Source organism: Aptenodytes patagonicus, chromosome 6 (assembly GCF_965638725.1).
Source record: "Aptenodytes patagonicus chromosome 6, bAptPat1.pri.cur, whole genome shotgun sequence".
Taxonomy (NCBI): Eukaryota; Metazoa; Chordata; class Aves; order Sphenisciformes; family Spheniscidae; genus Aptenodytes; species Aptenodytes patagonicus.
This window is the reverse complement of record NC_134954.1, coordinates 74,716,018-74,731,348: the sequence shown is the minus strand read 5'-3', so window position 1 is coordinate 74,731,348 and position 15,331 is coordinate 74,716,018. Positions and strand designations below refer to the sequence as shown.

General features: G+C 48.7%; 1 protein-coding gene across 9 annotated transcripts in view; it reads right to left on the bottom strand.

Annotated features, from left to right (window-relative positions):
• Window positions 1-14,460, bottom strand: part of FMNL2 (formin like 2) — a 154,911-nt gene extending 140,451 nt beyond the window's left edge. For all 9 annotated transcript variants that reach the window (XM_076343204.1, XM_076343208.1, XM_076343209.1 and 6 more), the window contains exon 1: window positions 14,309-14,460. In XM_076343204.1, coding sequence (XP_076199319.1) covers window positions 14,309-14,425 — 117 coding nt within the window. In that variant the 5' untranslated portion in view covers window positions 14,426-14,460. The remainder of the gene's footprint in view (window positions 1-14,308) is intronic.
• Window positions 14,461-15,331: the final 871 nt, after the last annotated feature.

The following is a 15,331-nucleotide window of genomic DNA, read 5'->3' as shown; positions in this document are numbered from 1 at the left end:
TGGCCAGAAAAATCCATCAATCTACTACTGACCTGCTTTCTTTTAACCACCATCTAAAGCCTTTATTATTATTATTATAGTGCACCGAGATGCTGCAATAGCTGCTGATTCCTGCTCCTGTGAGGAAGGGGAAAGTTTCAACCCAAAAATTGCTAATCAAGGCAATAAGCAGAAAACTAAAAATCTCTACTAATTGAAAGAGGAGGAAGCAGCCCACAGCCAGGCCCCCAGCACCTTAAGTAGCAGCAACGTGGAAACCAAAATTAGGTCGTTACTGAGGATTGGAGAGTCAGTGTATACAGCTTCCACAGAGGAACAGCAGACGTGTCCATGGGCATGGTATCACACAGGACAAGGTCAGCCACGCTAAAAGCTCAGCAGGATAAGAGCAGCCACATTCAAGGCCTTAATCAGTGTTTTGGCTATACTGCTTTACATTTCAGCGAAAGACTCCCTGTTTTTCACTAGTATCTTTGTGAGAAAAGTTCTCGCTGCAGTAAACCGCAGCGCTCGCGGTTCACGAAAGCGTTAGAACACAGCTCTCCCGCGAGCCACCAGCCCTGCTGGGAAGGGTGGCACTTGGGCAGATGCAACGCATGCACCACCGATGCACAGCTGTCACACGAGGAGTATCTTCTTAACAAGTAATTCCTAAACCCACCATTTCTGAAGATGGAATAAACCCAAACAGGGATTTTTTCAGTGTTAAGAGGTGGTGGTTTTCTCCTTGCACATCTTTTCTGTGGAATACATTTTGGCACAGCAGTAGCAATTGCAAGAATGTACCCAAATAAGCTTGTAGGTTAACCTTAAAAATATTACAACAGGTATTCTTTTTTCTGTTTCAATGCATCTGTATGCTTATTTATGTATGCTGCCTGGGATGATTCCATACAAGGAACTGTGCTTTGTACTAGAAACACAAGGAATACTCTGGCCTACAGGGGCTATCGCACCTCAAGGATCACCACTTCCTCGGAGCACCTAAAAGGGATCCGGTTTTAACAATTTACTGAATGCCTTACAAGTGGATCTGGGTAGTTTTCACTCCACTTGCTAAACAGAAGGCATTATTCGCCTTTAACAAAGATTTGCCATCAGACATAAAATAAACATTAGCAAAACCAAACAAACAATAGCTTTGAGCCTTCTAAGTAAAAGTACTTTTCCCTTTCAGTTGTGCAGTCTTTTGTCTCTGAGCCAACCAAGAATTCACTGCCAGAAAAGAATTTCACGGTTAATCAATTTTTGCTTCACTCACATTTGTAGGTACCCAAGTTCCTCATCTTAACTGAAAATCCAGCGTGCCCACGATGCACTGAGTGCCCTCTGTAATTACCGCAGTATCTGAGGATGCAGGAGCATCCTCATCACATCACATGTGAAAACTGCGAGCTGGTTTTCCTGCCCTGCTCTGTGAAATGACAAATTCATTTGCATCACACTTGCTGATGAAGGAGCCTGCTGCTGCTGAACACGGAAGGACTCGGCTCATGTAAACTCTTGCACAATTTCTTTTATGTTCTAATTGAAGCACTTAATCTTCTGCCAAAATCCTTCTCTAGTACAGAGAAAGCCCACCTGCCTTCTGGTCTGAACAACAGTCTGGATTTACAGGCTTATGCAGAACTTTATTTCTGGAAAACATCTCAGCGCTCATGCACCAAGCGATGGTCTGCAAACATAGAGAACTGGACAACTGTGGTAATGACACGGTACGGTACCAACGATTTGCCGTGCAAAGCTTTTGCAGACTCACTGTGTGCAAGAGAGATGCCTCACTTAGAAGGAAAGGTCATCAGTCACATACCTGATCACGTAAAACCTTCACGTGTGCTGATCTGAAAGGTCATTTCATTTTAATCCGTACAAAGTCTGAGACTTAGCTTCCTAAATTTCCCTTCTCCCACTCTTTTACCATTTGATCTGAGTCAGCTGAATCTCATGAATGAATACATTCAGCACGGTAAACATGCACAAGGAAAATGCTGTTGACCATCTATCCCAGGTATTACAGGTTCTCACATAAAAGGATTTAAAAAAAAAAAAAGCATTTTCCCCCAGTGTTTTGTGTACATCATTCATCTGCTCACACATCTCTACATTAAAGAAGAAATTCATCTTTCTTCTACTGATAGAAAACACAGAATTGATTTCCAAGTCAAGATGATTCTTCAGACCCTCATGACCCCCTTTCATCATTGTTTTCTCTCCTGAAAAAAGCTCCACCACAGCTTTGATACTGCCTTTACTTCTCCAGAAGAGAGGTCTTCTGTGCGGCAGTGGTGCTGCAGCACTTCGCAGGGTGTGCTGAACAGACTGCAGCACCGACCAGCTTTTTCAGACTGAAGCATCTGTGGATGAATATAATCTCTCCCACCTTCAACTGGACTCACAGGCCAATTATCTTTGAAATACGCCCTGCAGTCATCAAAAAGAGATGTTTCAATTCATAGACATGTGCATACACAAAGAGGGACAAAAACCTCATCTCACCTCCAGAATACAACAGAAAATTAAAAACTGGAAGAGAAGGAGAGAAGCAAACAAAACCATTACCTCTGTCCCAGCCAAAACCAGTACAAAATGGGATTTAAATACATCAAAGAGAAAAGATGCCCTGAAACACCAGAAAATAAACAAACTAAAATGCTGCTCTTCAGCTTCTGTGTAACTGAGCTAGACAAATGAAAGACTTTAAAGGAAAACTGACATGGATCTGCAAAGGTGACTTCAAAGAGCCAAATGCCAGCTGCCAGGTCCCAGATCCCCACGCGAGCGGGAGAGAGGCACAGCAGGCTTCCCAATGTGTCCAACACATGTTCACAGGGGGAGGCCGCCAACATTCCCATTTTCTTTTCCCAGGGGTTACGGCAAGTGCTGGGAAGTTGGGAGACATTATTTCTAATCTCTGTCCTGTTGCTCAGTTTTGGGGGGCTCACAGCAATTCAGGCTTCCTTTTTCAAAAGGTAACGAGCGTAACTCTCGCTTCTCGTCTTCCTCTGCAGCACTGTGAGGCTTGTGAAAGATTCATGGATAAAAAGTGTCATAAAGTACAAAAGTTCTTGTTTTATTTACCAAAAAGAATATTGTACATTTGCCACACTTAGATATTCATTTACATGACCAAGAGAACAGGCATTTACACTTGAAGCTCTGACACGGAGCAGGACTGCGCTTTCACAGACACACTGCCGCTTCCCTGTGCGCTGGGAGAGGATCGCTGAGAAGACATGGCAACTCCTAGACTATTTTAAGAAGCTGCAATTTTTAGAGAACAAGATTCACAACAATTCAGAGTTACCTGTAAGACAGATACTATCACAAAAGGATTAAAATTATTACCAAACGCTTCCTGGCTCAATGCGCAGTGCACCTTAATAATTATCATTACGTCAAATTGACTTACTCAGTTTACCTGAAGAGCGTTGCTGGCCATCAAGCAACACCTTATGCAAATGCAATGAAAGATAACCTGCGAGCCAATGCCTTGTGTAGAGGTGGCACGCCAACCAACCCCACAATCCTCAAAAGTATGACTATTCCACAGAATGATTCGTTTAGGGCCAGCTTCTCCCAAGAAAGTTCACCTTGTTTCAGGTATCATCCTTACCATCAGCTCCCCAGTAAAACTCTGTACGCCGTATTTCATTTTGACACCAGGTAACATGCTTGCCTATGAAGGTGGAACACAATTATTTAGATTTGCTGTATTAGCCTTATTATGTCCGAGAGAAGAGACAAATACAACATTGACCTAACATATCTGTGAGAGCATACAGATACACAGAGGCTCTCATATACACATGCAACACCAAAGCTCCTATTTGACCACGCTTTAAGTTAAATATTTGTGATAGTTAATTTATTTGATCTTCTGTATTTGCAGAATAAGGGCAGAAAGCCCTTTGAAGCGCCTGCAAACACACTAAATTATTGGAAACGTTTGTCAGAAAACTGCTGTATGAACTCCACCAAGCAATCTCCATCGCTTCACAGACCCTTCCGGTAACGGTGCCACCTACCTCTGCTGGAACAGCTGGCTTCAGAACTGCCGGAGGTAGACGTGTGTTATTCGTTTGCCTCTCTTACAGATGGAAAACAGAATGAAAGGAGTCAGTAGAGGGACATGCCAGAGCATTAGATGGATGAACAACCAGAACTTCTGGACTGAACAATTTGCTGCTTCATTTTAATTACTGGCTTCTGAAAGACTTCAGAAACTTTGCCAATTTGTGCAAAACTCTATTCTTCGCTTTTGGCCTCAACTGTACAGTCATTTCGCAGACAAACAAGTAACAGATGTACAATCTATATTCACCCTAAGTCCTTTTATAGTAAAATGACTCCTGGCCAAATAATGTACATTTTTAAAAAAAAAAACCCAAACACAAAAACCACCCCACTGATTCTTGTATTTTAAGATATCTCCCACAACACCAAAACACACACTAAAAAAAACTTAGACTTCTTCATATGCTCCTGGAGGCCTCAAGGATCTTCTGTCCAGGAGCAACTTCGCCCTCAGCCAACATCCGCACGGAGGAGAGCAGCCAGAACAGGCCACAAACATTGGAGAAGGCAAGGGCAGCTCTGTGGGCTCCTGCTGCCATCACCAAGCACTCCTGCCTGCTGGACCAGGGTACGACTTCTGAAAGGGCAGGAGGCCATGGTTAACACTGCTCTCTCTGCACCGTCCAGGCAACGTGACAAAAAAAGTCACATCTGCTAGGGGTTTTCCTGAGGATCCTTCTGACATGGGAGTTTCCTCTGGGGCACAGACCAGGCTGCGCTGACTGCCGTCACCCGAGCAGTCCCAGCACATCGCAGTTCCCAGGGCAAAGGGCCACAGGGTGCCCGTGCGGAGGTGTCCCCACTTGCCTCTCCAGCGCGTCAGCCGGGAAGCGGTTGGGCACATTTCCAGCTCATGATCAAGTACACTCAGTTGCTCTCAAGAGTTGCAATGCAGAGTCCTGGAGGTCCACGCATCGCACAGCACTCATCTGAAGACCATTCATTTCCAATACAATACGACTATTATGTTGCTTTATGAATATCCTCCCCAAATATATGTTTAACGATGCACAGTTACAGAAGACAAACGCTTGTTTTGTTAGAGATCCCATGGTAAATTGAAAATGAACACACGTCGAATTTCTACAGTATGTTAGTTATAACAGAGTATGGGCAAGTTATACATTATCCAAGTCTTTATGCAATGAAACACTTGTGAAAGGCAGTAAGACACTATTTTAGGAAGACACAAAGCCTGGGACAAATTAATGCTTATATTTTCCAATATATCCATATATAATGTTGTGCATCTTGAGTTATTAAAACTACAAAGCAGATGATCAAGGTCAAAACAATCAGTGCAGGTGAAACAATATTCAATTAAAACAGGGGTACACATCACATACCTTCCGCCACCTACAGATCCGGGAACCCTTTGCAGAAGTAATTGGGAACACGGCATTTCTCAGCGACGATGCTACGTGGGAAGAGCACAGCTCTTCAGGGTCAGCTGGTGCGACTGTATGAAGTCCAAGCGCTAAAAACCTGCTCGTTTTACTACACTGACCCTTCAGAATTGAAATTGGCAGGATGCGATAAATGGGAAATTACTGTTTTTTAAGCAACAGCAGCTGAATGTGCTTTTACCTGACGAGCAGGCTGAGGCCTTTGGCTCCAGTGATGCTGCAGCTCCTGAATGCTGGAGGCTTGGCCTAAATATTACTTTTTTTTTTTTTTTTAACACAATTATAAATTAAATCAAATGAGTTGGTGTCACTTATTTCCCATACCAAATTCCCAAATGGACTCTCCCAGACAAACAAAGAAGAAAACAAACAATAATTCAGCTCAGTTTGTCTAAAGCGTGGCTGCACACTGCTCGCTGCGGAAGTCTTCCAGCAGCTGGAACGGCTGCTTCACTGCTGCTGCCTGGAAGCACGTTTCAAACTGCTCCTCTCAGAACAGGCAGTGTACGGTTTTGCTCCTCAGCTAGCTTTAAGGTCTAATCAAAGAAAATCACCTTTATTACTGTATTTTTCTCAGCAGTGAGGAAACCCTCCAAAGCGGGGCACACTCCATCCGCAAGTGCTCCCAGGGGACCAACTGCCACCCTGCAAAGCCTGTCTGAAACAGCCGTGCCTTCTGCAGTCACGCACGCCTCCCGAGGACACGGCACCCAAAAGGGACCAGGAAAAACAACTGCTTCTCTTGTGGTTTTCTTTATGGCTTCCTGTACTGGAAAGTATTTTGATCCTGATCATAATGTGCTTAATTCAAACTCAAGAGGCAGCCCAGATGCTTAAAAACAAACTGGAGCCGAAGAGCGTTGCTGCATTAGCATGTTTTGCATAATTCATTTCATCGTGCTGTGGAGAGCTCTTCAGTTCCCACTCCATGCAAGGTCACGATGACAGTGCAGGCACGTGCTCCTCCACGGCCTCCTCCGGGCAGAGCCGGGCATCAGCCTTCCTTGCCCGACTGAATCAAGCCCAGGAGGAGGTCTGCAAGCAAGGCACGGGGTGGCTGCAGGGATGCTCGTGTGACTTCCAGGCCTGTTTCAGTATCTGTCCTGGAAGACCACCCTTGAAAACTAAAAGCAGGACAAAGACCTTACCATTTTTTAAACAATTTTAAATTTGCAGTTTCTGTTATCTAAGTACACTCTGTTTAGGAGTACCCTGTTAGCACCTTGATTTAAAAGGAGCTCAAAAAGAGTCAAGTTGATGATGCCCTTCCACATGAAGCTTCACATTTGGTTAGGCACAAGTCAGCTCACCAATATCTGCCAGACACGTCCCCTCGCACACCGAAGCACATCAGCAAGCCGTGGTGTAAACGGCCCTAAACCCTACCGAGGGACACTCCATTCCTCTGCACAACTCCTGACAACAACTTGCGCAGAGGCATCTGCAGCAAAACCAAAGAGGTCAATTTAACTTCCTTACTCATGCTGCAAGTCAGCACCGGGCATCAGTGTTGACATGGGACCATTTCATCTGGACATAAGTAGCGATGGTGCCACTGGAGCACAAACCCGCCCCGTGAGCCCCTTCTCCGGCCACCTCCCGCTCACACCCACTCAAGAAGCTGCTGCCCAAAAGCAAGTGGCACACGTTGCAGAAAGACCAGTAGTTGGGTCAGCAAAGAAAAACAAAACTGAAATCAAACACAGGGATTTTCCACTTCTAAAAATGAACAGTAGGCTGTATTCATTCTCACTTCTCTGTTACCGAGTTGGAAGAAGAACAGCAACAACACTGAAAAACAAGCAGAAATGCTGAAAGCTCAAGACTAAAAATGTATTTGGGGGAAAAGGCAGGAACTGGCACTAGGTTTGCCTTTTAGTAACACCCCAATGACCGACAAAAGATCAGAAAGTGAATGTCAAAGCTTGGTTTCACTTTAGGATGTATTCCAAGCTACAAATAATGAGGAAAAAACCTAGCTACCCCTGTTAGGGTCTTTCACTCCCTTAGCTAAGAACTGACAGACCAAGATGACAGATTTAAACCACCTTTTCTAACAGACTGCGAAAAAAAATTTCTTTTATTCAGCAGGTGCAGGGCTCAAAATGAGAGCAAAAGACTGCCCAGGCCCTTTTAAAAAACAGAGGCGGTGTTGATCCGAGACGAAGCACCAGACCGGTCCCTTTTGCAACTCTAAGGAACACCCAGCACCCAAACCCCAGCAGGGGAAAATACTGCCCTTCTTCTCTTAAGTAGCCATACAAGCAGAGGACGCGGGTTGATAATTAGCATGCCTACCTTCAGACAGCTGTTCTATTTTAAAAAGGATTTGGACTCTTTAAAAAGTTGCCTGAACAATTTACAACCTTTGCCGAATGATGCAAAAATATAACAAGTACCACCATGTACTTTTGAACAAACACGTGGGGGAAATCAAACATTTTTGTCTGGTTTTGTGTTTCTGCTGGGTTTTGATATTCGGGGGGGGGGGGGGATTTCTGTAGACTTTAATACCTTTTCATGCAGCATGAAAAACTAAACTGATTTTTTTTTTTTTTTAAATGAAAGACTAAAGGCAGACTCCAGTGGCTCTAAGTCATTCAATCGTCAGTCGAAAACAATTCAACAGCTACTGTTTTATTTAAGACCAACTTGTAAAATCTGAGTTTCATTTTGTGCCTCTCTCAAATTCTTTCCCTAGCATCACCCACTACATACAGTGCCACAGAAGAGACCATTTAACACCTCGGCGCCAAGTTTTGCATGACCTTGCTTGTGAAGACAAAATAAAATTAAAAAAAAACCCTTTATCTTGCACACAAGGTTAAGGAAGTTGATAGAGATGCTTGATAAAGCTTCAATGCACCGGAGGAAAGATGATGGTGCAGGTTAAGGGTAAAGGTGTGGGGTCTGCTAGCTCTCGGCAAGAGGAATTCAGCATCCGCAGGAGCAATCGCCCTGCGAGCCCAAGGGTCACTGCACACAAGCCGTCCCAGACACGGGCACGGCCAGGGTAAGGACCTTACCCCACCACGAGCTAACCCCACCAGCGCTGTGTAGAGAGGCCTGTCCCCTCCCCAGAAGAAACACAGGACTTCAGCCACCACACGCCGCGGCTGCGGGGTCCTCCCCAGAGCCCTGCACAGCACGGGGGCTGCAGATGGAAAGCAGGGTCTGTACTGAAAAAAAAAAAAAAAAAAAAAAAAAACCAACCAAAACCTATACACACACCTAAAGGAAAAAAAGTAACAATCCTGCCAAATTCATAGACGCGCACGTTTCTCAACCCATTGTTTTCCGCCTTAAGTTGATTGACCTGTTGTTATTCGCCTTAGACAAAAGCACAGAGCAATTTGCAAGGAAATATGACATGATGATGGGTTTATACAGCACACAGCACAAAAAGGATTAGAAAACCTCTTTGCCATCATTACCATAACTGGGTTTGCAGATTCCGGCTTTCACACCCCCCCAAGATGCCCCTGCCAAGCACCCCCAGAAGCAGCCCCCTTCCTGGGACAGCCCAGGCCCTTTGGGGAGAGGGAGAGGCCAGGCGGGGGCCCAGCCCCGCTGCGTGGGCTTCAACAGCGATCCCTTTCACCTGGGTTTTTTAACAAAAAGCCTACTACTTTCTCTCAGGCTATTCGGAGCTTATGAACAAGTGACACACGCAGTTTGACAGAATGGGTTCATACCTCCATCATTATAGTCCAATAAATTAAGGAGATTATTTTGTATGGAAAAACGGTACACAGAAAAATATATGCATCTATATCAGCTTAGCCATTTTTTAAGTCTTCCAGGTTTCCAGGATCTGAAATTAATTTTAGGAATGTGACTAACTCGCTAGTAGCTAAATACCCACCACAGTACCCTTGTATTCCAGACACTTAAAAAAAAATAGTTTTACAAAAATATTCTCCTGTGATGTCTCGGTGGAAAAACTTACAAATGCCGTCTACTGATTTACAAGGCAGCTTGACCGATGTGTCACCACCAAGCACTACCTCACTCTGTGAATTTAACCCTTCAGAAATACATACGTTTAACAACGGAATTTATCAGATTGTTTCTTCAAGCTAAAGGTGTCATTGCTCGAATCATTTAAACGAGACCTTGAGGAAAGAGCCCAGCGGCAGAAGCCTGTCAGAGATGAGGCCTGAACAAAAAAAACACAACAGGTCTTTTCAATATCTGAATTTTAGAAATCTCCTTTTCCTGAAGGTTGTCCCTAAATCTAATTTAGCGTCTCTCCACTTCCATAGTATTGCTTTCAAATTCCACAAAAACAATACAAATTACGCCTGATGTGAGAGTACAGGATCTCAACTGGAATTTGTCCCATGAGAGTTCTGTTAAATTTAGGAATTACAACAAGGAATCCAGTGCCCCACCAACCCCACCGAAGTGAGGGAACTAATACTACCTCGCAGATATCTCCTGCAACCATGTCATGCTCTTTAATGATTTGCAGACTCTAAACCGTATATATTATAAAACAATGCATAATATATTTGATAGAGGATTAGGAAGAAGAATGGAAAACAGCTGGGAAACGTTACAGAGTTTTCACACTGAGCTTTCAAATTCTTTAGGAATAGACACTAAAACTCCCTTGACTGGTATGGAAAACGATGCTCGGACAAAATCCACTGTGAAGAAGGAAATTCTAGCAGAACGAAGAAGTTCCTATAGGCAACACTTCACACGCATTCAACAGAAGCAGAGCTGATGCCCTGCCTCCAGGTAGGTACCATCACGTTAAACTGAGGACAGAGCACAGCGGGGCCGGGAGCGGGACGGCAGGAACACCTCCTCCCTCCACGCTCCCCTCACCCTTCAGAAGCTTCCCTCCGTCCTACAGGACCAGGCACAGAAGACTCCTTTGTAAAATGATGGTGGGGGTAAGAGGATATTTCCTGTTAACCTCACCGCAGATTTGTAATCCAGCAGTCAAATTATGTCAATCACAGCTCATTAGGCAACAATTTACCCTGCCAACTCTGTCCTGGCTGCTTCCTCCAAACCACGTGTCATTTGCAAACGTGCAAGCCCGTTACCGGTTCAGAGAAAGACCACCCTGCTGCAGGAGCTGGAAGCCTGGCTTTTACCCCCGCACCTCCAAACTTGCGACCCGCTGCATCGGATGGCAGTGCCCTAACGTCTACAGACGCGTTCGGCGCACTTGATTTGCAACGGCGCTCGCACACGTGGGACAATGGCTTCCTATGCAATAAACTAGGGTTGGTTACCAGAATTCATGATTTATGCATACTTGCCCCACGCGTCCATACGATAAAGCCAGGAAAAAAATGCAACACAGCTGAGGAGGAAAAGCAAGCATGTTGGGGAAGGGACAACGTCGGAAGGTTCCTGCAGACATGCACCCGAGGGGCTGTGCCAGTGCTGGCAAGCTCAAAGTCAGCACCAGAGCTGTGTCTCAGTTTATCCGGCACTCCTCACGGGCAAATCGGGAACTTGATGGCAATAAGACACCTCCACTTCCCTGGACTTTACACTCTTGTGTAAACTTGAAACTAAGGGAATTATTTCACGTGTCCTACCAAAAGGGGAGAATTCACACCAGTTTGAGAGGATGGAAAAAACAACACCTAGCTTACAGACAGCAACCTGGATCTCTCTTGAGTTACCCTCCCCATTTTTCTCTTCGAACAACATCCCATCAAATACGATGTCTTCCTGAAACACACAGACAGACCCTGATCCTCGCTAGCAGAGACGAGTACAAATCTCAATGCAAAAAACAAGCCAGGGAAGTGCATTTACTACACCAGTCCCAAAAACAGTACCAGGAGACACAGACCCACAGGGAAAATCCTCTCATGTTATTTGCCCAACGGACCAAGAGGTGTGACGCAGCCAAACCCGGCCTCGTTGTCCTTCACCTCGGTCGGGCACTGCCGCACGCGTGCTCAGCGCATCCGCGGTAATGCCGATGGCACTGTTACAGACTGGAAGAGCGTATTAGCGCAGTTAGATTTGAGAGCTTCACCGAAAAAGTGCGACGTGGAGCACTTCCCATCATCCTGCAATTCACGCACCTCAAACATCAAAGAGCGAGGCTAACCTAGGAGGCAGTAAGGTGACTATGTATGTTTGAAGTGGACAAACTACTTCACCAGAGACCTTCCTCGAGACTAAGGCTGCTAACAACCGCAGGTTGTTGTAACACGTGCATCACCTCCAGGCGCACCACTGCTCATCCATTCCCTTGTTGAAGGGACCACAGAGCTCCTGGAGAAGATCAGGAGAGTATGTTCAAAGCGGAAAAAATAAAACAACAGTCAATGTCACGGTACTCACGGTAAAAATGTGACCAACCTGCGCTCTCCTCACAGACATGTAGATGTTTTAGAGGGCTACGGCTCACTGTGCTGCTTTTGCACAAGGAGAGCCGAATAAAACTTCAAAATACTTTTGTGAGGCTGCACAGGAGGAACCTTTCCCACATGGCTCCACTCTTTACATACAGAAACGGAGACGAACCGCTCAGCGTGATGACTGTATACCTGCACACAGCTGCAACTCAACCGAGCTGCATGTTCATCAACGTCAAGAACAGTCCGGGAAATTTCATTAGCAGTACGAAAATTGCTATTGTCAGGAAAGCCCTTCGGGACCTCACCAGGGCTCTCCGAGTGCGTGAGCAACGCTTGTGCCAGGCTAATTTCTTAAGACAGCATGTAAAGAAGGTGAGATCTAGTCCTATAACCTTCAGCATCTCCTTCTTCATACTCTCATCTCCTGACTAATCCTCTCTCCCTACAGAAAATATTCCTCATCTTCCCCCCCCCCCCCCCCCCCGACTGCCATTCCTTTCTCATTAATCCCTGATGTTCTACTGCCTACCCCATTCTGGGGTTTGACCAGTGGCACAGTCAACTTCCTCTCAGAGCCACAGAGAAAACAAAATAGTAACAGCCTACGAGTTTATTGTTTCATAAAACGGCCAGATATTTCCTGGAAGCTGCAACAAACACCAGCCACCCCCGGCTGGCTTCGAGAACAGGCTGAAGGCGATTTTTGGTTGTTCCAGCAGTGGTGTTTGGGCCCCATCTTGCAGCACCTCCCGATGGGAGCAGACCATCCAACACCCCGTTTCTACAGACATGTGTCTGCACGGCCTGCCGCTCCCTCCAGCAAAGCTACAGCAGTCATCCTCTGACCCTTAATTTAAGTCCATCTTCTAAAAACAGATGGCATCTACTCCTTTCAAGTACCTCAAGAAATTACAAGCGTGGTCCTGCCATCCCCCATATTTACGTTATACGTATCTAACACACTCTGCTTTCCCAAATGATGTCTCTTCCTTTTACTGACCTAATCAACCGGTCCTAACTCAAAACCACTATTTTTTTCCCACAGACCATGCAGGCAAATTAAGCCAGGCACCCTTTTGGTAAGTTAAGATGAATCAAGACTTGATTCTGAGCAATGCACTGCTTGCAGGGGCATCTCCCGTTTGTAAAAAGACCACAGGTTTCCCCGACGAGCAATGCGAGATCAGGCTTTTTCCACTGTGCCTAATAATCGTAACATCTCACTCGCCATTTGGCTCGTCAGTGGGGGTTCCTGACTGAATAGGCTTATTCTTTTCTTAGACATGATAATCTAATTGGGTCTAACCAGAAATAATCCCCAACACACACCAGTTTGTGAATCCTCGCCCAGCACCAGGAGTATTTCAAATACCAGGGGGGTTGCTCTAGCATCTGATACGGGAATTATTCTCGCAACAGCTCGCCTCGCCGGGTTTCATATGGCGTTAAGGGGAACACAGGGCATGGCACACACATGGGTTTTATTCGTTCTCCCCAGCTTCTGATTTCCACGTAAATGTTGTTCAAAAATAAGAAGGGCATGGAAGAATAGATGGGTCATTACAATCTATTTGCACTACTTAGATACCTGAAAGAAAACAGGACGCTTGCCCAAAACGCTCCCGTGCAGCACCAAGGGAAGCATTCCCCTTCCTTGGAAAGCTCTCCTGGGAAGGTGATCTCAAACACACAGTCCGTCGTGCTACTCAGGTGAGGGGAAAAGAGCAAAATAAAACCCAGAGCCCGACAGAAACGCCAGCAGCCCAGAACCAGCTCCAGGTGAACCGCGCACCCGTGCCGGGGACGTGGGGACGGTAGGATCGGCGTGTCCCGGGGGGGGCCCACCGCCCCACAGCCGGCCGAAGGGCGCGGGCCCCTTTCCAGCCCGGACTCCTGGAAGCCGCCAGGCCGAGGCGAGGCCGCACTACGGCTCCCCGCGGCCGCCGGCTCCCGCACCGGCCCGCCCGCTCCTCTCTGCCGACGGCCGCCGGCGGCTCCTCTCAGGTTCGCCCGCGAGGAGGGGACAGACCCCAGCGTGAAGGAACCGCCTCGGCTCGGGCGAAGGCGGCTCTTTGGGGGCTCCCGAGACAAAGAGCCGCAGCCGGCGCACACGCCGTGCCCCGGCTCCGCTCCCCTCCCGCCCTCCCTCGCCGCAGCCCCGTCCCGCCGCCCCCGGCCGGACCGTGAGGTGCGGGCGGCACCGCCCCGCCGAGCCGAGCCCACCTGTGCCACCCCCCCCGGCGGGGCCGGGGCGGCCGCCGCCGCTGAGGGGAGAGCGCGGCGGGGCAGCTCCCGCCTCGGTCTCCAACTTTTCCCCGGTTCCCAGCCGCGCACCAGCCTCCCCCCGCGCACGCCCCCGGGCCAGGCGCGGGGCCCCGCAACTCCTCCTCGGCCCCTCCGCGGAGGCCCGCGGCCGGTCGGCGGAACGCGGCGCCCCCTCCCCGGCGGCCCGACCCGCTCCCCACAGACAATGGGGCCGGCACTCACCAGGACGACGGCGAAGCGCTCCTCCAGCTCGCCGGGCTCGGGCATGGGCAGCTTGAGGGGCACGCTGTGCGCCCTGAACTCCGTCTGCTGCGAGTCCACGCTCCCCGCGTTGCCCATGGCGGCGGCGGCGGCCCCTCCGCGCTGCCTCCGCGCTCCGCGCCGCCGAGCCAGGCGGGCTCCGCGCCCCGCGGTCGCCCTCTAGCACCGACGGCGGAACGCCGCGCCGCCGCCCGTCATGGCTCGCCGCCCTCGCCCTCCCCCCGGGGCGGGCTCGCTCCGGCTCCAGCTCCAGCTGCGGCTCGGCGGCGGCTCCCCCGCATGCCGCCCCGCGGCCGGCGCGGCCCGCACAAAGCCCCGCTCCGCCCCCGGCCCGGGGCGCGCTGGGACTCGTAGTCCCGCCGCCGTCCGGGGGATGGGCCGGCGGGGGAAGGAGCCGGCTGCGGACCCGCCGGGGGCCTCGGGTACAGGCGGGGGTTCGGGCGTCCCCTCGGCGTCCATTTTACCTCACCGGGCTGGGCCGGCCCCTGCAGCCTTCCCCATCCAGACTGCCACCGGCGACCCCCGGCCTTGCTGGGCGGGCGGGGAGCCCGGGGGTCCGCGTGTGCCGGGGCCGTAGGGCCCGGGGTGTGTATCTCCAGATACCTGAAGTGGTGTCAGTAGTTGGGCTGACAGACGCCGGCTCTGCGGCTCAGGGGCCTGTTGGCTTCGATCGCGGGGAAGCTTTCTGCCGCACTGAGGGGCATTCAAGGAGTCACGGCCCCGCTTGCCGCCCCCGCAGCCCACGTCTTGATTTACTGAACTCGGAACAACGGGATGATAAGTCTCCGCAGGTCCAGGGTGACACCACCCAAACACATCCGTAATCGAGACAACGCCGCCTCGGCGTCATCGGGAGGATCATCCTTCTCCCAAGCGTATCAAAGCTGCCTGCTCTTCAGATGTTATTTTCCATTTCTTTATCACTCCCTGCAAGTTCTCTCCAACACCGTGTTTAAGCATCGTGGTGGTCAAAAACAGACCCTG